Here is a 22,750-nt window from a genome sequence, read left to right as displayed (position 1 = left end):
TGAACCTCCTTGCCTTCTGGGGATAAATCTCATTTGGGTCATAAGTGTGATCCTTTCAGTACTTTGCTGAATTTGGTTTCTTAGTATTTTGTTAGGGACTTTTACTCTGCAAATGAATTGGAGAATGTTAGTAGTTTTAGTATTACTACTTTAGTATTTTAGTTTTAGTATTTTATTAGTAGTAGCCTGTAGTTTTCTTGTGGTGTCTTTGTCTGGCCTTGCTATCAGGGTAATACTGGCCTCATAGAATGAACTTGGAAGTAATCACTTCTCTTTAGCTTTTTGGAATATTTTAAGAAGGATTCTTATTCTTCTTTAAATATTTGGTAGAATTTGTTAGTCAAGCCATCTGTTCCTGGGCTTTTCTTTGTTACAAGTGTTGATTACTGATTCAAACTGCTTATGTGTTTGTTCAGATTGTCTATTTCTTCTTGAGCCAGTTTTGGTAGTTTGGTCGTTTCCAGGAATTTGTCCATTTCATTAAGTTATCCAGTGTGGTGTTCAGCTGTTCATAGTAATTTCTTATAATCCTTCTTATTTCTGTGTAGTTGATGGGTTGTCATCACTTTCATTTCTGATTTTAGTAATTTAAGTTCTTTTTTTCTTAGTCAATCTAGCTAAAAGTTGATTTTGTTGAAGGGTTTTTTTTTTCCCCTCAAAGAACCAACTTTTGGTTTTGTTGACTTCCCATTGTTTTTTCTGATCTCTATTTAAATACAGTATAATCTTTATTATTTCTTTTTGCTAGCTTTGGGTTTCATTTGCTGTTCTAGTGGTGTCAAGCATAGGTAGTTTGTTGATTTAAGATCTTCTTTTATTATAGGTTTTACAGCTGTAAATTTCTTCCTAGCATTGGTTTTTCCTATATCCCATAAGTTTTGATATGCTGTGTTTTTGTTTTCATTTGTTTCAAGGTATTTTCTAATATCTCTTGTGATTTCTTCTTTGACCCATTGGTTGTTTAAGAGTTATGCTGTTTAATTTTCACATATATGTAAAATTTTCATTTTTTTTTCCTGTTACTGATTTCCAGTTTCATTTTATTGTGATTGGAAAACATACTTTGCATGATTTGCATCTTTTTAAATTTATTTAGACATTCTTTGTGGTCTTACTAATAAGTATCATGGAGAATGTTCCATTGGCACTTAAGAAGAATGTGTACTCTCCTGTTGTTAGGTGGAGCATTCTATATATGTCAGTTAGATCTAATACACTAGGTATCTAGGGTTGTTCAGGTCCTTTATTTCTTTTATTGATCTTATATCTGGTCCTTCTGTCCAGTGTTGAAAATGGGATATTGAAATCTCCCAATTATTATGATTGTAGAACTATCTTTTTTTTTCATTTGTGTTAGTTTTTACTTAATATGTTTTCAAGCTTTGTTTTTAGGTATGTATATGTTTACAGTTGTTATATATTAATCTTTTATTAATATATAGTGCCCTTCCTTATCTCTTGTAACCTATTTTAATTATTTTAGTCTATTTTGCTTGACAAAAATATAGTAATTCCAGCTCTTTTAGTTACTGTTTGCATGAAATACCTTACTCTGTCCTTTTACTTTCAATCTCTTTGTGTCTTTGTGTCTAAAATAAATCTCTTGTAGACAGTATACAGATGGACCATATTTAAAAAAAATCCATTCTGTCAATCTCTGCCTTTCAGTTGAAGAGTTTAATCCATTTACATTTAAAGTAATTACGAATAAGGAAGGATTTACGGTTTTGATTTAGTTATTTTCTGTGTCTTGTTTTTTGTTCTTCAATTCCTCCATTAGTGCCCTGTTTTTGCACAGTTGATTTTTTGTAGTGTACTTTTCTGATCTCCTTCTTTTTTCCTTTTCTGTAGTATTTTTTAATTAACTTCTTAATCATTACTTGGGAACTACAATTAACATCTTAAACATACATGAAACTAGTTTGTGTAGTAGTTAGTTCAATAGTATATAAACACTGATCTGTTTATCCCTTTCTTTCCTCCTTTATATTGCTCTTGTGACAGATTGCCTCTTTATACATTATGTGCCCATTAACATAGATTTATCATTTTTCTATGTGTGTACTTTGCCCTTTAAATCATAGGAAAAGGGAGAAAAAAGAGAAGTTACAAATCAAAAGTACAATTATACTGTCTTTTGTAAGTACATATGAACTTACTTTTACTGATGTTCTTTATTTCTTCTTATGACTTTGAGTTACTGTCTAGTGTCCTTTCATTTTAGGCTGAAACTGTTCCTTTAGCATTTTTTGTATGGCAGGTCTATTACTAATGAACCTCCTTAGCTTTTGTTTATCTGGAAATGTCTTAATTTTTCCTTCATTCTTGAAGGATACTGTTGCCAGATAAGATTTTTCTTTCTTTCAGACTTTAAATACATCATTTCCAGAGCGGCCTGATCTTCGTGGCTGCTGATGAGACATTAGTTGTTAACGTATTGAGAATCACTTCTGTGGGTCCAGTTACTTTTTTCCCTTGCTGCTTGCAAGATTCTTTCTTTGTCTTTGGGGTTTTACACTTTGAATACAAAATATCTTGGCATGGATCTCTTTGAGTTTATCCTTCTTGGAGTTTGTTGAGATTCTTGGATATGTATATTCATGTTTTCCTCAGATTTTTGAAGTTTTCAACTATTATTTTTTCAGTTATCATTATTTTTGTCTATGACTCCTGTGATGCCTATGGGGGTACATAGGTACCTCAGGCTCTGTTTGTTTTTCTTCATTCTTTTTCTTTTTGTTCCTCAGACTGGATAATTTTGACTTTCTTATCTTAAAGTTTCCTGATCCTTTTATTTCCTGCCTATTTAAATCTGTTGAACCCTACTAGTGAATATTTCATTTCAGTTATTGTACTTTTTTTCAGTTCTGGAATTTCTTTTGGTTCTTTTTTATAATTTGTCTCTTTGTTGATATTCTCCTTTTTCTCATATATTGTTTTCCTTATTTCCTTTTCTTTCTTTCTTTTTTTTTTTTTTTTTGTTGTTATTATTGGGTTTCCTTTAGCCCTTTGAGTGTATCTAGGACAGTTGATTTAATATCTTGGACTACAAGTTCCAAATTCTGGACTTCTTCAGGAATGGTTTCTGTTAATTTTTTTTAATTGTGAACGGGCCATGTTTTCTTGTTCGTTTGTATGCTTTGTAATTTTTTGTTGAGACCAGGACATTTATAATGTAGTAACTCTGGAAACCAGATTCTCCCTCTCCACAGGTGTTTCTTTGCTTTTCATTGTTCGGGCTATTCCCATCCATTTGTGACTTTCCCAAACTATTTTTGCAAATATATATTCTTGGTTGTGTGTGATCACTGAAGTTTCTTTTCTGTTATCTTCGCAGTTAGCTATTGGCCTGATGAAGATTTTCTTTAGTATCTGGCTCAAACAACAAAAAAGTATTGCTGTCTCTTTAAATGTTCCAACAGATGCTGTTGTGAGGAGCCCCTGCAGCCTGAAAGGGCTTAAAGGAAGGCATGTGTCTGCACTGTGCCAGTCTCTGATCTGCCTGACTGACCGAAAAGTTCAGCCCCCAATTTTTTGATGTCAGGATTCCCAATTGTCTGCCCTGGCACCAACCAGCTGCTCTAGGAGTGATGGACAGGGCTGAGAAATGGGCAGTGTTGATGGGTTTGCAGGTGTGGTTCTCTTAGCAGTCTCTCCCTTTTAGCAAACACTCAGGGTTGTTTTAAGTGTCCAGTCAGGTTCTAGAGTCCTGAAATAGTTGGTTCTGTTTTGGTTTTTTTTCCTTCCCACTGTACTGGTTGTTTTGGGTGGAGGGACGAACCCCAATAGCTTCCTACTATGACATTTTTCATCTCGTGGGTCACGGTATTGTATTTATTGTCTTTCTAACGTGTTTATATGGATAGAGGAAAGTTCTTAGGTTTCTTTTTTCTGGTTTGTGTGCTTGACTGTACTGTCAAAGGAAAAGAATTGTCTTCAGATATTAACACATAAAGGATTAAGATATTTAAGTGTTTTGGGGAAAAATATAAAGTATGAACTTTTATTTCAGTGCTCTGTCAGTATTCTGTATAGTAACTTCATATTTTATGTAAATAAGAAATTTGTTTCTAGTGAAAAAATTTAATGTTTTTAAATGTTAGTTATTCCTCATTAAGTATGGTTAGCTTACATGTTTGGCATTGGATGTTTATTATGATTTAATTATTGATGGATAAACAGTAGAAAATTTGCTTACAAACCACCTAATGCGTTTACCTTATTTATAATAAGTTTAATTTAAAGCCAGTCACTACAGAAAATGATATAAAGAAATACATGAAGCTGTCTTTATTGTGAAATCATATTACTCTACATGGTATTTTAGAATGTTGGTCTGCCTTTGTAAAATTGGATTTTAATCCAAACTTTAAAATGCTCAATTTGTTCTGCATGTAAATTTTGCTTCTTTACCTAAAGAAAAGTCATTTAGGCATTTTAAAAGCAATCTGCAGCTTTCCCCTCAACCTTCTGTAGTTATTAACAAGAAATTGTTTTGATCTCTCAAAGACATAAGCCAAAAATTGCCACTCTAATAAATTCTTCACTATTAAAAAAGTTTGAATCAGTCCAAAGAGGTTTTTTTTGGTTTTTGTTTGTTTGTTTGTTTGTTTTTACCAGAAGTGCCAAAGGGGCCACAATATGACACCATTTTTGCAGGTAAATACCCATAGTAGAGGATCTAGTTTGGGAGTGTTCACAGCTTTACAGCTGTTGTCTTTAAAAAAAAAAAAAAAAAAAAAATGTACATATGTATCACCCATTCTTAGGACAAAACTCAGTTGGCATTCCAGAGGGGTTTTCTGTATTCTTGTAAGTAAATAAAATGGTTACATTTCCACAATTAAAAAAAAAAAAAAAAAAAGTTTTCTTAATTTAACAGTGGACAGTCCCAGATCAGGGTTAGCCCCAGATGATAAAGTAAGATAACACAAAACAATTCAGGGTTTTTTTTTAAGCACTTGTAGTTGGACACTGATTTTGAACTTTTTCAGTTTGTGTGTGTGTTTGTGTGTGTGTGTGTGTATAGAGTGTGTGTGTGTATAGAGTTATATGCTGTCATTCTGAATATCATTTATTTTTTTTTTTAATTTTTTTTTTCAACGTTTATTTATTTTTGGGACAGAGAGAGACAGAGCATGAACGGGGGAGGGGCAGAGAGAGAGGGAGACACAGAATCGGAAACAGGCTCCAGGCTCCGAGCCATCAGCCCAGAGCCCGACGCAGGGCTCGAACTCACGGACCGCGAGATCGTGACCTGGCTGAAGTCAGACGCTTAACCGACTGCGCCACCCAGGCGCCCCTCTGAATATCATTTATTGCCCTTTTACCTTTTTAATTTTATCTAGCTATGACAAAAAGCTTGAGATATTTTTGAGAGCTACAAAAGCATAAACATTTTGCATACATACACAAATGTATGTACATATTTGAATGGGGATATATGTGCATATATATGGAGTGTGTGTGTGTGTGTGTGTATACATGATAAGTGCAGTGAGTGAAAAAAAAAAACTAAGAATAAAGGAATAGAGAGGGTCAGGAAAGAGCCCTCTGAAGATTAGCATGTATGCTGAAATTTGAGCATTTACAATAGTTTATTATGTAGTTAAGTCTTTAAAATATTAAAACAATTGTAGAGTTTTTGTTTAGGGTTTATTTTAAATTATAGTGCTTTTTTTTTTTACTTTTTTTTTTTAATGTTTTATTTATTTTTGAGAGAGAGAGACAGCGTGCCAGCGGGGAAGGGGCAGAGAGAGAGAGGGAGACACAGAATCCCAAGCAGACTTCAGGCTCTGAGCTGTCAACACAGAGCCTAACACAGGACTTGAACCCACAAACTGTGAGCTCATGACTTGAGCTAAAGTCAGATACTTAACCGACTGAGCCACCCAGGTGCCCCTATAGAGCATTTACTTTTAAGATGAAAATAACTTATTTAGTGGCATGAATTAAATATAAAGCTAAAAATTTAGGCATTTTACCATAAATCACATTTAATATTCATGAAAATGATAGTGTAAAGATGCCAACAACCCCAAGTAAAAGTTTTACCAGGTAAAATATTGTAGACAAGTTCTTGAGGGTTTTGATTTGAAGAAATCAGTAATTTAGCACTGCTTTATTACAATGCTGTAGAAAATAATCAACCTGAAACCTAATGTAAATAATTTTTACTTCTCAAAATTGTTTTTATTGTAGCATTATATGTGTTTTTGTTATCACCCTAATGAGGGAAAATGTTGATATGTATAATTCTACCTAATGGTAATTAGAAATGTCAAGGAATATATCTAATTTGGGAGTACTTTTTCTTTAATACTGATCTAGGCTGTGACAATGGAATTCTTTAACTTCTATGTTTACTGCTCATGTTGATGTAATTAAAGGGTTATACTATGGAGGATAAAAAAAGGATCTTTTTGAAGATGTGGTTTTGAAAAATTTATAGTAAGATTTAGCTTTGTAAAGTGAAGTATTTTCTCTTGCTAATATGAACTAGAAATGTGTGTCTTATTCCTGATGGAATAGAAAATACCTAAAGTTATTTTATAGATGAGAATTTTCTTGATGGGAAATAAGGGCAATGCATACTATTCAAAGTTATAAATACATAGAATGTCTTTTGGTACATTGTCAAATGCATTCTGTGAAGAAAAGTTTAAGGCTTATGTGATTTCCTTTTTTATTACTTATTTATTTATTGAGAGAAAGTACATGGGAGCATGAGTGGAGGAGAGGGAGAGGGGTAGAGAGAATCCCAACGAAGTTCCACACCTAGCATGGAGCCCTGTGTGGGGCTTGACTTCACAGCAGTGAGATCATGACCTGGGCTCAAATCAAGAGTTGGATGCTCAACCAACTGAGCCACCCAGGTGCCTCAATTCCTTTTTTAAGTTGTACTCACTTGAAACCACCAAGAACAATTAGATGTTTTATATCAGAATTTGCCAATAGAAATATGTGGATCCCATACTTAATTTAAAAATATTTTGCATGTATATTTTTTAAAAGTACAATTAATTTTAGTAATACAGTTTACATAACCAAATATGTCTAGAATTCTTTTATGTTACCCATATAATAATGAGTTAGTTATACATGCTTTTAAATCTAGTTTGTATTTTACATTTATAGTACAAGGCAGTTTGAACTAACCACTTCTCAAGTGGTCAGAATGGGATGTTACCATATTAGTGAATTAATTCTGTAATAACATCAGAAGTTTGTTTCATCCTTATTTGTCATCTGAAATAGGAGGCAAGTACCGTGGTCAGCAGACTTTCAAATATGATATGCAAGATTCGAAAGTGGTGATATCTATATAGTTTGATAGACATTGGTGACCACGCCACTATGTTTGATAATATTGGAGTTGAAAACTTGGTAGTTGTGAGCTACCAGCCCTTGAGAGTTTTTGTTTGGGCATATAGGTTTTTTGAAGGAGTGTGGTGGCAGGGGTGGGGGGAAGGTTCCTAAGACTGTCCGCAGGCTTGGTGTTTTGCTCAAAGGAAACAAATCAGAGAAAAGCAGAGAGAAAAAACTCGTGATTATGATTTGTTACAGTGAAAAGATACAAATTAAAATCAGCAAAGGGAAAAGTGTGTGTAGGATGGAGGCCAGGTGTAAGATTTTAGTTGTCCTTTCCCGGTGGAATTGCATGGATAATGCTTCCTTCTACCAGCCACTTTGTATGACAACATATGCAAAGTGTTGTCAACCAGGAAAGCTTACCTGAGTCTTGATATCCAGGGTTTTCATCAGGGATCATTTACATAGGCAGGAAAGTACCCATATGACTATCTTAACTACTCAGTCTGCAGCTTCCCTTATCCCTCCTCTCCTCTGAGGTCCTACTGTGGCCCAGACCTCAGGCATACAAAAACAGAATTTACCATAATTTACATCATTGACATAAGTTACCTGGCCCAAGACCTCAGGTACACAAAGAGACTTACCAGGCAGAATATTCCAAGGTCTCAGAAGTTATTTCCCAGGAGTCTTCACAGGCAAGTCCTTTCTTTGGCATGTGCAAGGTTTGAGCCCCCAAGCTTGTTAGATTTTCCATTTTACTGCACAAGGTGATTTGGATTTTGACAAAGGAGAGTGTCTCTAGTATAAATTCTTACAACAACAAAAGGGTAGGTGAGATAGGCCATAGCTAAATTTGCCTTAAATATCTAATGTTTTAAGACAAATGGCATGGATTACTAACTGTCAAGGCAGAAATATGTTAGGGCTCACTGAAATGTAAGGAATCTAGCATTTAGGACCCTACAGTAACAGGTTTCTTAGTTGCAATCAACACTTACAGTTTACTGATTGCCTCCTATAAATTCACCTTGCTTGGTGAAATACATATATTATCTATTTTACTTATTTTTTATTAAAATTTTTATTTGAATAGACACAGTGTTAAATTCATTTCACATCTACAACATAGTGATTCAGCATCTCCATATGTTATGCTGTGCTCATCACAAGTGTAGCTACCTTCTGTTACCATACAATACTATTACAATATGTATTCCCTATGCTGTACCTTTCATTCCTGTGACTCATTCATTCCATGATAGAAAACCTGTATCTCCTACTTTCCTTCACCCATTTTTCACTTCCCTTCCTCCCTACCCCATCCCCTCTGGTAACCATCAGTTCTCTGTATTTATAGGTCTGATTCTGCTTTTTGTTTATTCATTTGTTTTTTTAGATTCTACATATAAGTGAAGCTATACAGTATTTGTCTTTTCCTTTCTGACTTGTTTCACTTAGCATAATACCCTCTAGGTCTATCCATTGTTGTTGAAAGTGGAAAAATTTCATCCTTTTTTATGGCTGTGTAATATTCCGTGTGTGTGTGTGTGTGTGTGTGTGTGTGTGTGTGTGTGTGTGTGTGTACTAAGTCTCCCTCTGAGAACTACTTGACATGTAGGGGACAAACCGCTTTCAAGGCATTGTAGAGCCTTGAAGTCAGTCATAACTTGAGTCAAGGTCCAGGAGAAAAGGGAGATAGACATATTCCATGCTACTTTCCCTTTTGAAGCATTTTCAAACTCTCAGGTTACTTTGGATAAGAGGATAGAAGCTGAACATTGTAGAAGAGATGAGCAAAAAGCAAGGAAGTTGAGTGGAGTTTTCAATAGTTTTTTGTTATTGTTGTTCTAGCCTTAGGTTTGCAGCTGGAATCCTTTGAAAGGGGGCACACCATAAGAGTGGGAACAAATCAGAGGTAGGCCAGTCTTCACAGTGTTTGAAACCCTGTCTCATGCCAGCTCAGTCCTTGATTGGATTTAGGTGATCTGCTCCTACTCTGACTGCTCTCTAGAAAAAAATTAAATCATCTCTGGAAGAAGGTAACATCATCTAGAGCCTCTGTATTTATCCATACATATTTTCATGCAACCATTCACATACAATGTGTAACATTAAATAAAGAATTACTAGGTACACACAAGACCGTCAGAGATAAATCAACAATAGAAATAGGTTATGCATACAGGAGCTTTAAAATACTATAACCTATTCATGAAAATAGATGGCAAGGTGGAGAATTTGACTAGAGAACTGGAATCTGTAGAAAAGAACTAAGTAGAAATTCTAGAACTGAAAAATATAGTAACTAGGGCACTGAGTGGCTCTGTTCATGAAGCATCCGACTCGAGTTCAGCTCCGGTCATGATCTCCAAGTCATGAGATCGAGCCCTGAGTCAGGCTCCACACTCTCTTCCTTTCTTTCTCTGCCTCTCCCCTGCTCACATTCTCTCTAAGATATATATATATATATATATATATATATATATATATATATATATATATATGGTAACTAAAATTAAGAACACAATAGATGGTTTTAACTGCCAGTTGGACACAGCTGAAAGAGGATTAGTCAACTGGAAGATAACGTAGTAGAAAATATTCAGGACCATGGATTTGTCCTTTTGGTGTCATGACCAAACTAAGCTAAGGAACGGGTTTTTCAGTATCTCACCAAAAAAATATCCATTGTTTTAGAGCGTAAGGATAAAAAAAAGCCCTTTTGAAGTGTAAGTACAATTTTTTGCTATTTTAATGTGTGTGGTTTTTATATTATTGTTATAGGTTTTTAAAATAAGTATGTAAAAAGTAGTTGGTAAAATACAATATTGTCACAAATTTCTACTCGAAAGCCTCCCCTCAGCCTTTGAGGAAACAAAAATTATTCATATAGTATCTTATGGAGAATTCACATGTTCAGCATACTCAGCTATGTAAGTAGACCTTAGAATGAGAAAATAAGCAAAAATATTTAGATTCAAAATAGATACCCAGAGCTGGATGGTAAAATATGTATTTTAGCACAGGGGCGCTCTTTTAGTTGGGCTAATGGTTATAATATGTTTGGTAATCTTGTGAAGTTGTTCATCCCAAGTAAGAAATAGTAAATTAGAAAAGAAGTTACAGGTAAATTATTGAGGGATTTGTTTTGGCAGTAAATACCTTGTTTGATTTTATCTGAGACTCTGCTATGAATCATACCTTTGCTGTATGTACCACTAAGAAAAAAGAGGCTGTCAATTATGTCAATATATTGACATCCTTTAATTATAGGATGCATCCTAATTTCAGAGATGTTAAAATGTGAAGGAAAAGGTAATCTTAGTTTTAAATTTCAGTCGTGTCATTTATTGTTTGTTTGGCTTTGGTCAGAGAACTTCTTTGAACCTGAAATAAGTGAAAATAAGTAGTGTAGTCTAGTCTTTAGAGTTAGGAAGACTAAATGAATTAAGAGATATAAAAGTGTCACGTATGGGGTATGCATTTTATACTATTAATTTGGCTCTCATTACTTCCTTCTAAAACTTGGCATTGTTACGGTAACAGGAAGGGGTTCCTGACAGCTAACCAAGGGGGGGGGGGGGGGCGGAAACAGCAAAAATGTAAGATATTGGTTAAATAAGAACTTAAAAAAAATTCCTGTTGGAGCCATTTAATGAGGTTCCAATATCATTCTTTATCTCTCCCCACCCCACTCTACCCCACCTATTATGTACATACATACGTACATATGTATGTATGTATGTAGGCTCCACACCCAGTATGGAGTCCAGTGTGGGGCTTGAACTCATGACCCTGAGATCAAGACCTGAGCTGAGGTCAAAAGTCAGATGCTTAACCAACTATGCCATCCAGGCGCCCCTGGCATCCCCTATTTATATATAAAGATATCACTGACTGTTTTCAATGTGGTGATTGATATTTATAATAATGGTACCTATGCATCAAAATCATTCTGATGTTTTTATTTATTTTTAATTTTTTTTTTTAACATTTATTCATTTTTGAGAGAGCGAGAGCATGGCAGGTGGGGAGAAAGGGAGACACAGACTCTGAATTGATATTTTTATTATATTGGTTTTTAAAAAGCACACTTTAGGAAAATTTCTAATCCTCCTAAATTCATTTGTTATGCTTAGAACCTCTATCTTTATTTAGTTTTGTAGAATTCCTGCTCTTCTGATGGTGCTGCATAAATATAGCATTAATCAGAATGAGTGGATCTTTTTGTTTTTTATTTTTATTTGTTTTTTTTTTTTTAACGTTTATTTTGAGAGAGAGCGGGCGCAAGAGCAGGTGAGGGGCAGAGAGAATCCCAAGCAGGCCCCATGCTGCCAACACAGAGCCCAATGCAGGGCTTCAACTCACAAATGGTGATATCATGACCTGAGCGGAAGTCGAGAGTCAGACGCTTAATTGACTGAGCCACCCAGGTGCCCCAGAGTGAATGAATCCTTTTAAAGAAGGGGTTGGATAAAGAAGATGTGGTTTGTATATACAATGGAATACTACTTGGCAATGAGAAAGAATGAAATCTGGCCATTTGTAACAACATGGATGGAACTGGAGAGTATTATGCTAAGTGAAATAAGTCAGGCAGAGAAAGACAGATACCATATGTTTTTACTCATATGTGGATCCTGGGAAACTTAACAGAAGACCAGGGTGGAGGGGAAGGGGGAAAAAAAAGCTACAGAGAGGGAAGGAGGCAAACCATAAGAGACTCTTAAATACTGAGAACAAACTGAGGGTTGATGGGGGTTGGGGGAGAGGGGAAAGTGGGTGATAGGCATTGAGGCACCTTTTGGGATGAGCACTGAGTATTGTATGGAAACCAATTTGGCAATAAATTATATATATAAAAAAAGGGTTGGACTTTGTGATGTTTGGTGGACATGAAAATTCCTTATTATATTCCTAGTTTGAAGATTGCCAGTAAATTCTGAATGACATTTTCCTTGAGCTTTAAAATATTTTATAGCCTTAATTTTGTGTTCATTCTCTTCTGTTCTTTCAGGAATTTTCAAGTAACATTCAGTTGATAGGATGAAAAAATTCAAGAGAAGGCTATCCCTCACTCTTCGAGGAAGCCAAACTATTGATGAATCATTGTCTGAATTGGCGGAACAAATGACTATTGAAGAAAATAGCAGCAAGGATAATGGTAAATATTTGGGGGCTGGGGTGGAGAGGGAAGGAGAGATGCTTCCCCCTTTTAATTACTTTGCAAAGTGTAAGCTTTCTTTTCTGATAAGTTCCTGTTAGCTTCCTTGTGTTTATTTCTTTGTCTTGTTCTCTGGTTCTTAGGAAACAGAAGACAACATAACTTTTTCTTGCTTACTTACTGGAGCAGTGTTACTTACTCCACTACTACTACTTGAAACCTCCTCCTGGTCTCTAACCCTTGTGGATTCTTCTGTCCCATTTATCTTTCCTTTTTTCATTGGCTCTTAAATAAGAATACCTTATATAATATTATCCTAGTTGTTAAATAACTATTTTTAAGTTAACCTAAGTTAATACAGCTTAAAAGTATATAGTAAGTTTGTGAAATTCCTGTTTGGGGCTTCATCATGGTTTTAGAACGTTATATATGCATATTGACTAGATGACACGGTTCATCACGTGAGTGAATTATATTTACTGCAGAATCTGTTCATAGTATTGAGAGCACTTGATAGGCATGTAACATTTCATATTTGGTAGTTCTTTTTACAATGTAAAGCAGTAGTTCACATATGGTGACATAAAATGAAAAGAGCTTGTTAAATTGAGCAGATTAAAATGTAAAATCCTGATGAAATTTACAGAGCAAGGTTACATATTCCAAAGTGAAACAGCCCTAGGGATGTCATAATAATATCCAGGAAGGGGTTACCGGAATGGCTGCCAGTATATCATGATGCACACATTCTATGACAAGCCTTTCTTTCCTGTGCCTAAAATTCTTCTGTTAGAGATTTGTGGCAGTGGGTGAACGCATGAATACCTCTGCCCCCTAAATGCAAGTGTCCTTGTTGTGAGAGAGGGAAAAGTATAAGGGAAAGGGCTCCGGACTTTAAGTTAAAAGTCATAGATTGGAGTTTGGGATACACTAACACTTACTTACTAGTTAATATGACTCTGAGTAACTAATTGATCCTACTCAGGCTTTAGTTGATCAGGGTCATTATTTACTCAAGTTTATCTGGCTGATTGTAATATGAGAGAGAAGACATAGATGAATTCAGTAGAAAATACATTTTTAAATCATAATTTGAATATAACTTCTGTGTAGGAGGGGGACACATCTTGCATTTGGGTCAAAACTCAGACAATTTTATAATGTCTTCCTTTTTTTCTTCTTGCCAAAAGCAAAATCCTTAATTCCCTCAGACCCTCTTTGAATTTTTGGTGTTTTAATTAAGCCCTGAGTATTTGTTCTTATGATTAAATAGTTTTGCAAGCACACTGTACATCTTGATAGGTTCTGGGTCAGGTTCTTAATGGGTATTTGACTATAAGACAAACCTCTCCTTAAAAAAAAGAAGGCACCTGAGTGGCTCAGTTGGTTGAGCATCTGACTCTTGATTTCAGCTCAGGTCATGATCCCACAGTGCGTGAGACTGAGCTCTGTGTCGGGTTCTGCGCTGACAGCGTGGAGTCTGCTTGGGATCCTCTCTCTCCCTCTTTCTTTGCCCTTCTCCCACTTGTGCTTTCTCTCTCAAAGTCAATAAACTTTAAAAAAAAAAAGAAGAAGAATTTGGATCAAAGAAATGGACATCCTTCTTGGAGAGCTAATTAATATTTTAGATTATTTGCATATTTTCTGGAATATTTTAGTATTGTCCTAAAACATGCTTAATTTATAATGAGTGGTGAAATGGTGAAAAAATTTTTTCAAGTGGTATATATTATTTACTTTATTAAAATTTTATTATAATAGTGACTTTAACAAGGAGTAAAGAAGAGGAAATAAAATCTCTTACTGAGTTTTCTCTTCAGTTACTTGAAATAATACTTGAAGATGTTATAATAGACATGGATTTCTCTGGGGATGCAGAGATTGTTAGGAGCGTAGGCTGTTTCTGAGTTACAATCTGCTGTTGCTTACACGCTTCTGTGTATTGGCACATGGATTTCACCAATAGCTTTGACAAAGATTCTACACCTTTTTGGTTATTTATCAGTGCCTGTGAGCTGGTTCCAATATATTCTTTATGGAATTTATCTTAGAATATAAAAAGCTCCTAAGATAGGTGGCACACACAGTCCGCATCTGAATATGGTTTAATGAATAAGAAATGGTAGACTGGTATTATTTAATTTTTAATAATTATAGATTCAAAGGAAGTTGCAAACATAGGACAGGGAGGTCTCTTGTGCCCTTCTCTCAGTTCCCTCCTTTGGTTACATCTTCCTTAACTATTGAACTTTATCAAACCTAGGAAATTAACACGGGAATAAAGTGTGAGTATAGTTTTGTGTCATTTTATCACATGTAGATTCATGTAACCACTGCTGCAGTCAGGATAAAGAGGTATTCCAGTACCACAAGGAGATCCCTCTCATGCTACTTTACAGTTATTCCACTTCCTTACCTCCCACCATCTCTGATCTCTCAGAGTGGTATCTTTAAAACGTGAGTGAGATCATATTACTACCTGCTTCAAAGCTACCATAACCGATTTCAATGTCAGAATAAAATTTGAACTTTTGTAGTTACATACAAACCTGCTTATCTCTCTGCCCTCACTAAATAACAATTATGTACTACAGCTACACTTGCCTTCTTTGTGTTCTTCTAACAGAGTGTTTCTAAAGTTTGATCTTTGGGTCAGCAACAATCAGCATCACCTGAGAATTTGTTAGAGATGAAAATTTTTGGATTCCACATCAGACCTACTGAGTCGGGAAGTCAGGGGCTAGGAGTTAGCAATCTTCTATTTTAACAAGTCTCTGAAGGTGATTCTGAAACATGCTAAAGTTTGAGGACCACTGTTCTAGCAAGTCAGATTCCTGCCACATGTTGACTTTTGCAGTGGCTTTACCCTTTGTCTGGAATATCTTTTAACTCACCATCACCTATCTTCCCAGGATTGGCTCATTTTTCCATTTATATCTGTGTCAAAAAGACTTCTATAGAGAGAACTTTACTCAGTGTCTAGTGTAAAATAGCCATGCCTTTATTTTCTGTTCTTTTTTAATCTTTTGCATATTGCCTATCATCTAATATTTTTCTTATTCATTAGTTTCTTGTTTCCCCTCCATAAGATCTTATAATCTTAGAGAGTAGTACCTTGTTTATTTTGTTCACCTGTTGATGCCCGGGACCTGGAATGGTAGGCACACAATAAAAGTCCCCTGAATAATTGAATGTTTTATGATCTCTTTTTTTTTTAAGCTGTATTATTCCTCAAGACTGTAAAAGTTCTATTCCCCACAGCAACTTTTCTATAGGCAGATTATCAATGTATTTTATTATGATTCCAGATAAGAAACATGACAACCTTGGAAGAGAAAAGTTTTCTTATGTGTTCTAGCTTGTATCCTACACTGTTTGACTATTTAATTTTTGCATTTGTATCAGATACCCCTCCCTATTCATTATGAAATCATTCATTATTATACTAGGTTTAAGTTAAGATCCCCCAAATCCTTGATCAGCCAGCTACTGCCAAGGAATGTACAGGCCATGGGACACTTTGGACGGATGTTATCCATTACTAGTTAGGTAGTTTTCCTTTTTCCAGTCTGGTATTCTACCCAAATTAGATAACTTGGGCTTTGAGTCCCGAGGATCCTTTGGCCCCATCCTCCCTCTCTCATCTTATATGCAACCATTATCAGTAGAAGTGCAGGCCATGTGGGCTTTTGTTCTTGGTGTCTGATAAACCTTTACAGGTAGGAGAAATACTCACATCGGGAGATATTCTTACTCCTGATTAGCAGCTACGAAAGAAGAGCTGGCTCCATTTTAGAGAAGATACTCAGAGAAGCCCCCTTCCTTTTAAAATTCCTTGACTACTACCAGTAAAAACATAATTCTAATACAAAAGACTACTTATGTGTCACAGAAGACTTCATCGTGTCCTTAACCTGTTTTAGAGCTCTTCTTTAGAGGTGGAAAGGAATCATGAGATTCCTTGTAAACATTACAAAACAGGATTTCTCCCATTTACAATTAAATAACTTTTTAAGTATTATATATTTTAAATGTTTCTGCTTATTTATAAGTGTGATTTCTTAAAAAAACTCTTTATATTAAAAATCCCAAATTTTGGGTAAATTTCAGAGCCACTGATTTGATCTTTGCTTAAGTACTTCTGTTTTATTCATTAACTAACAAACCTTTTGAATGTCTAGCAAATAGGGATATAAATTCCCTCAGGCCAGGACCATGTATTTTTTACACACACACACATACACACACACACACGCACGCGTGCGCGCACATATATATATGTATATATACATATATATGTAGCATTTGTAACCATAAGACATATATGAAGTTAGTAAATGTAGGAGCAGTTTGGAAACAAGCTTGGGATATATTAAAATAAGCAAATGGTTAAAAAAAATCTCTGGGCTATAATAGTAGTTCTGTGATTGCTAACCAATTTGGTTACATAAGAAATGGATACTGAAGTTATTCGACCAATTTCAAATAGTAAAGTATTTTCTATAAGTATTTTTCATAGAAATTATTTTAATTCTGGTACTTTGTTTAGATAACCAAAGAATTCTTAAATGTTACTGATCTCATAAACCTTTTGTTTTCTGTTTTGCTTTCTCAATCCTTCTCATGTGATCCTGAATCTTGGGCTGGTAATGGAATGATTTTGGATACTGTGAACCACAGAGCCTATTGTGAAGAATGGCAGGCCTCCAACCTCTCACAGTATGCATTCCTTCCTCCACCAGTACACAGGATCCTTCAAGAAGCCCCCGTTGCGGAGACCACATAGTGTTATTGGAGGAAGCCTTGGATCCTTCATGGCAATGCCCAGAAATGGAAGCCGACTAGGTAATTTAACGGTCTTTTTTTTTTTTTCCCCCCCAGAGGTCATGTACATAGCTAGATTATAGTTGTATGGAAATCAGCTTTTATTGTCTGATTTTTCTTGTAAGATAAAAATCAAGTTGAAAATAACAGAGGTAGCAGGAAGATGGAAGGCTCTAGAGAGGTGATAGCACTGACACTACAGAGCAGTAACATTTGAAAACCTGTCCACCAGAAAGAAAACAAAACCCTTAAGAGATGGATGCAAGATTTCAAGGTGAACAGCAGCTTGCTTAATTTAGGGTCATACCACAGTAACTCCAGATTGTCACCATGCAATAGCCCGGTGTGGTAATTAGTATCCATGATTATCTCCTGAGTTCTCATTCTTAGGTCACTGTGTCATTGTAAGTATTCAGGAAAAATACATATCTACAAGTTTCTTTTTATCTCTCTGGTATTTTTTTTTTTAACATTTATTTATTTGAGAGAGAGAGAGAGAGCAAGCGTGAGCAGGGGAGGGCAGAGAGAGAGGGAGACTCAGAATCTGAAGTAGACTCCAGGCTCTGAGCCGTCAGCACGGAGCCTGATGTGGGGCTTAAACTCACAAACTGTGAGATCGTGACCTGAGCCAAAGTCGGAAGCTTAACAGACTGAGTCACCCAGGCATCCCATCTCTGGTCTCTTTTGATGGCATCTTACTATCATGCTTTGATTTTTTTTAAGTAAAATAATTTTATAGTCTCATGGAATAATTATATTAACTGAAGTTTCTGAGGGTTTTATTTTGCTGCTTGCTTTATCTCCTTCCTTTGTCATGGTAGATTATTTCTTCATTTGTTTTGTTCATTTGGGGAGTATGAGCTTATCTCTCGTGGGGTTTTATCTAGGGGAGAAATGTATGAAGGTTTTATCCTCATAGGTGTAACCCTACAGAATGGTGTACTGGAGTAGGCTCACACTGGTTCATGAGGGATGATTGTTAAGTTTTCAGGAATTTTGCAAGCTGGTTGTTAAATATAGCCATTATTAAAATTTAAATTATATAAGTCTGTAATTAAGTAAGCTAATTAAAAACAAAGGTAATGAATACTTAAAACTCATTATTTCCTAATTATTTTACTACACTTTACTATTACCTCTGCTTTGGGGGTTATTTCTGTTATATCTGTATAATCAAAATTTTATGTAATGGCATGTACATTTCTTCCCAACTACGTGCTCAGTGATGGTCATATTGTAACTTGAAGTTGGCCGTGGAGGGAGTGTTTACCCCACAGAAATTGGAGAACACTTCAGATCAGGATTTGATTTATAGTTTCGCTGTCTAGTCCAGGGATTGGCAAACTTTTCTGTAAAGGGCCAGATTGTAAATTTTTTGGGTTTTATGGGCCACATGTTGTCTCTATTGCATATTCTTTTTCTTTTAAAATAACTCTTTAAAGATGCAGAAAGTATTTTTAGTTTAGGAGCCATATAAAAACATGTCACGTTTGCTGATCTTTGGTCTGAATTTAAGAAAATGGTATTGAAAATGTTAGTAATGCAGATTAAACTTAAAAGTGTATTGTATCTGTAGCTGTTACAGTTGTAAGTGGCACAAAATTGAGCCATTTATTCTTTTAGTACTTGAAAACCATTACCTGATTCAGCAAAGAAGTGCTCATACACGTGACAAATGAATGAAACTTTGACATAATCCTTAATTATTTCACTTTTGTCTTATTAACGGAAATGAAAATGAACATGATAATCATGTTGGAACTACATTTGTTTGTTAATGACATGAGCAATTTCTTGGTTGAGTCAGATGGTACTCAAGTATTTATTCATAGTCTGAGATTAATATGCTCCTTTGTGGTCCTTGTACAGGAGAACAGATTTATTTAAGTCTGTCCTTTACTGAAGATGTACTACTTTGAGAGTCTTGTGCCTTTCTTTGGGAGGCTCTCACTTGCACCTTGGACATCCAGGGCTTCGTCTTTTATCCTAGTGTGGTGGCTAAGCCCATGCACCTTCTTACCAAGATCAGCAACCCCTCCTCAAGAGAGTGACAGAGTCCATTATGCATAACAGCTTTTGGCTCTTACTTCTCTGTCTTCGCTTCCTCAGTGTTGTGCCTATATTCTTGTAAACTCAGCTATACGTTTTAAAATATTATTGCATTTTAATCAACATTTTCTTGAAGGAGGTAGATGTTCAGATTTTGCTGGAAGTTGAAGGCATGATTAAATCATCTTTAGCATTTTAAAAGTGTGACAGAAAAGAATACTTGGCCTCAGATGTGTTGGATACCATCAGATTAGGAATCAGTTCCCAGTGCACTGACTTTTATTGCCAAGTTAATTTTTTGTTTAAATCTTAGTATGAAATTTCTCCAGAAATCTTTGTGTAATAAAAGTGTGTTCTTAAATTACATATCTATTAAAAATCATTATATTTGTAACTACTTACCAGTGTAAGAATTTTCTCAATAATGTGTTATCAGGACAAAAAACAAAAATACAGAAATTCTGAGACTGATTTGATAAGATCCTTGACTTCAGTTTTTTGTTAAACAGTTCTCATTTTCACAAGCAAATATTCATTAAAAATAAAAATTTATAGCTATAAAATACTATTTTTTTTACATGTTGGTATTTCATATAATCTTTCATTTGAAAGAAGAGGTGCAGTTATCTAGTCCATTCTTTGATTTTTAGTTAATAATCAATTTTAGATTATTTGTTGACTACTTTTTTTTTTAATGTTTTTATGTATTTATTTTGAGAGAGAGAGAGAACATGAACAGGGGAGGGGCAGAAAGAGGAGGAGAGAGAGAATCCCAAGCAGGCTCTGGCTGTAGCACGAGCTCGACATGGGGCTCGATCTCACAAACCGTGGGATCATGACCTGAGCCGAAACCAAGAGTTGGAGGCTTAACCAACTGTGCCACCCAGGTGCTCCTGTTAAGTACTTTCTAAATATCAGACACTTTTTTAAGTTGGGGAATACTAAAGTGAATAAGCTAAATCGTGCCTCCAATGATCTCATAAGTTGGTGTAAAATCCCATGAAACAAAAAAATGCTTTTCAGTGCAATGGGAGCAGTAGGTGTGGGTACAGTAGTCATCTGTGTCTGAGAGTAGAAGAGATTTCACTGAGTAATGACAAATGAGCATAGTTTTGAAGAATGAGCTCACCAAATTGGTAAATTGGGGAAAGCCATCTCTTATGGATACAACGGTGGGGTGGGGAGTATGTTAAAGCACTGTAGCATGAAACAACCTACTTGTGGGGGCAATGACTAATTCTGTAAAGAGAACCAGTGGTAAGAGATCTGTTTGAGATCTAGTATATGTTTCTGGTGGGCAACTCTTGCTATATGAATTACAGGATGATTGACAAATGCAAATATAGAGCAAGTATATAAGTATACAAATTTGTTTTCAGTATACTCAGATAGAATTAATCTTCCTCCTCTCTCATTTAACTTTTATCCTTAAAATAAAAAGACAAAAAACCAAAACCATAACCCACTTGTATGGTAATTTAAATATGTTTTTTACTTCAAACAGATTTTTGGTGGTCACAGACTTACTTCTGCAGTTAAATAGATATTCAATGAATAATTTTTGAATTGTTCTTTTATTTTTTAACACTAGAGAGGGAAAGCTGCATTAGTGGCTTTGAAAACTTTTTTTTTTTTTAAGAATATTCAAAGAAGTTATCATTTGTCTGTAGACCCAATGACACATTATCTAATGGAAAAGTACTAAACTAAAAAGGCAAAAGACTAGGTTTCTATTTTAGCTCTGCCTCTAAGCTGTGTAACCTTTGAAAATCATTTAACCTTTCAAAGTCTCAGTTTCCAAATCTGGAAAATCAGAGAACTAAGAAATCCTCAAGTGTATTTCCAGCCTATAATTTTATTATTCAGCTCTTGATAATAACTTGAATGTTAATTTTTTCCATAGTTTTTCATAATCTCAGAGTGTGAAAGCATTTCTCACTACTGTTTCAAGACATCTGAATTATATTGTGATCTGTTACCTATATACCTAGAACACCCAGAATGTAAGACTTCTTATACTATGATTTTTATGTCTTGGCTGTCTGTATCTTAGTTGTAGTGATAATAAATTATGTGATATATAGTAGGGTATAATACATCTCTCCCAACATAAGTGATGTTTCATTTTCTGATACAGATATTGTTCATGAAAATCTAAAAATGGGATCAGATGGTGAGAGTGACCAAGCTTCTGGGACATCATCTGATGAAGTACAGTCACCTACGGGTGTTTGTCTTAGAAATCGTATACATAGACGGATCTCAATGGAGGTAACCATTTAAAAAAATTAAAATGTACCTGCATATGTGTGTTTGTGTATATAAATACACATATATATCAAACAGAGTAAATGCCCATTTGAAAATTTTCATGAAGGCAAATGACATTGTAAGAAAATTTAGTATGGTCTTGTGAATATTTCCTTTTTTCCAATTATCTACTATGCCAAGGCAAGTATACATTAATTATATTTAACATTCTGCAAAACATATGTAAGGGTCTGTTGTAGTGGAAATGTGAATTTTCAAAAATACTGGAAATTCAGAATGATACTTTAGCAAAGTTTTCTTTTTAGAAAATAGGATTTTAATTATATTTTTGAGGTTCATCTGGATACTTTATACTTTATATTTTATTTCAGATTTCAAAATGTACACATAAAGTAAGCATCAGCTTTTTTTGTTTTGTTTTGTTTTTGTTTTTGCTTTATATTGTAAATATGGTTATCATTTCCTTTATGGCTTATTATACCTACTATTGTAGAACATATAAGTTATTTCCCCATGTAAAAGAATTAATAGTTTATATATAACCTTGAGATTGGAAGTTGATTGTGAATGTTCTTATTTTGGTATATGCTATAGATTAAAATAGTTTTCTCCAAAAAAATTGAACATGTTTTAAATTAAGAATATTGGGGTTTTTGGTGCTTTTGAGTTGACATTACAATGCTTAGGGTCTCTGTCCCATTGGTTGATTGCATTTTCATTGATAAAAGGTTGTTTCTAAAGCAGTTGAGTAAAACAGTATCAGTTTTCTAAATGATAAATTAATATTTTTAACTCTTGAGATCACCTTGATATCTGTTCATATCACTGTATAAATTATATCACAATACTAATGAAAATATTTTCTTCATCATATATATGGTTTTATCATATGTTTAAAGTTTATTTACTATTAAGATCTTTCGTCTGGACTTTCTAACTCTTTTATTGAGCTGTGTTTATTCCCCCCCCCCAAAGGTGACCCACTCTTGATGATATTCTTACTTTCATATATTTTAATAGCTGAAGAAAGACTTCGTTCTTAACATCCTCCACATCTTGCACATCATTATATATTATTATTCAGGATGTTTTTGGATGTTACTTTCTGTATTCTTCTATATAAATTTT

At 34.7% G+C, this 22,750-nt stretch overlaps 1 protein-coding gene across 7 annotated transcripts in view; it reads left to right on the top strand.

Annotated features, from left to right (window-relative positions):
- The window catches only part of CDK17 (cyclin dependent kinase 17), a 110,674-nt gene that overhangs the window by 60,203 nt on the left and 27,721 nt on the right, over positions 1-22,750 (top strand). For 5 of the 7 annotated variants that reach the window (XM_023257340.2, XM_023257341.2, XM_045062189.1 and 2 more), the window contains exons 2-4: positions 12,332-12,478; positions 17,159-17,323; positions 21,489-21,622. In XM_023257340.2, coding sequence (XP_023113108.1) covers positions 12,361-12,478; positions 17,159-17,323; positions 21,489-21,622 — 417 coding nt within the window. In that variant the 5' untranslated portion in view covers positions 12,332-12,360. Of the gene's footprint in view, positions 1-1,242; positions 1,393-12,331; positions 12,479-17,158; positions 17,324-21,488; positions 21,623-22,750 lie in introns of those variants that run through there. The other 2 variants (XM_045062188.1, XM_045062190.1) reach the window with 2 other exon arrangements.

Source organism: Felis catus, chromosome B4 (genome assembly GCF_018350175.1).
Source record: "Felis catus isolate Fca126 chromosome B4, F.catus_Fca126_mat1.0, whole genome shotgun sequence".
In the NCBI taxonomy this organism is placed as follows: domain Eukaryota; kingdom Metazoa; phylum Chordata; class Mammalia; order Carnivora; family Felidae; genus Felis; species Felis catus.
Note: the sequence above shows the minus strand (reverse complement) of the source record. Positions and strands in the feature narration are given on the sequence as shown.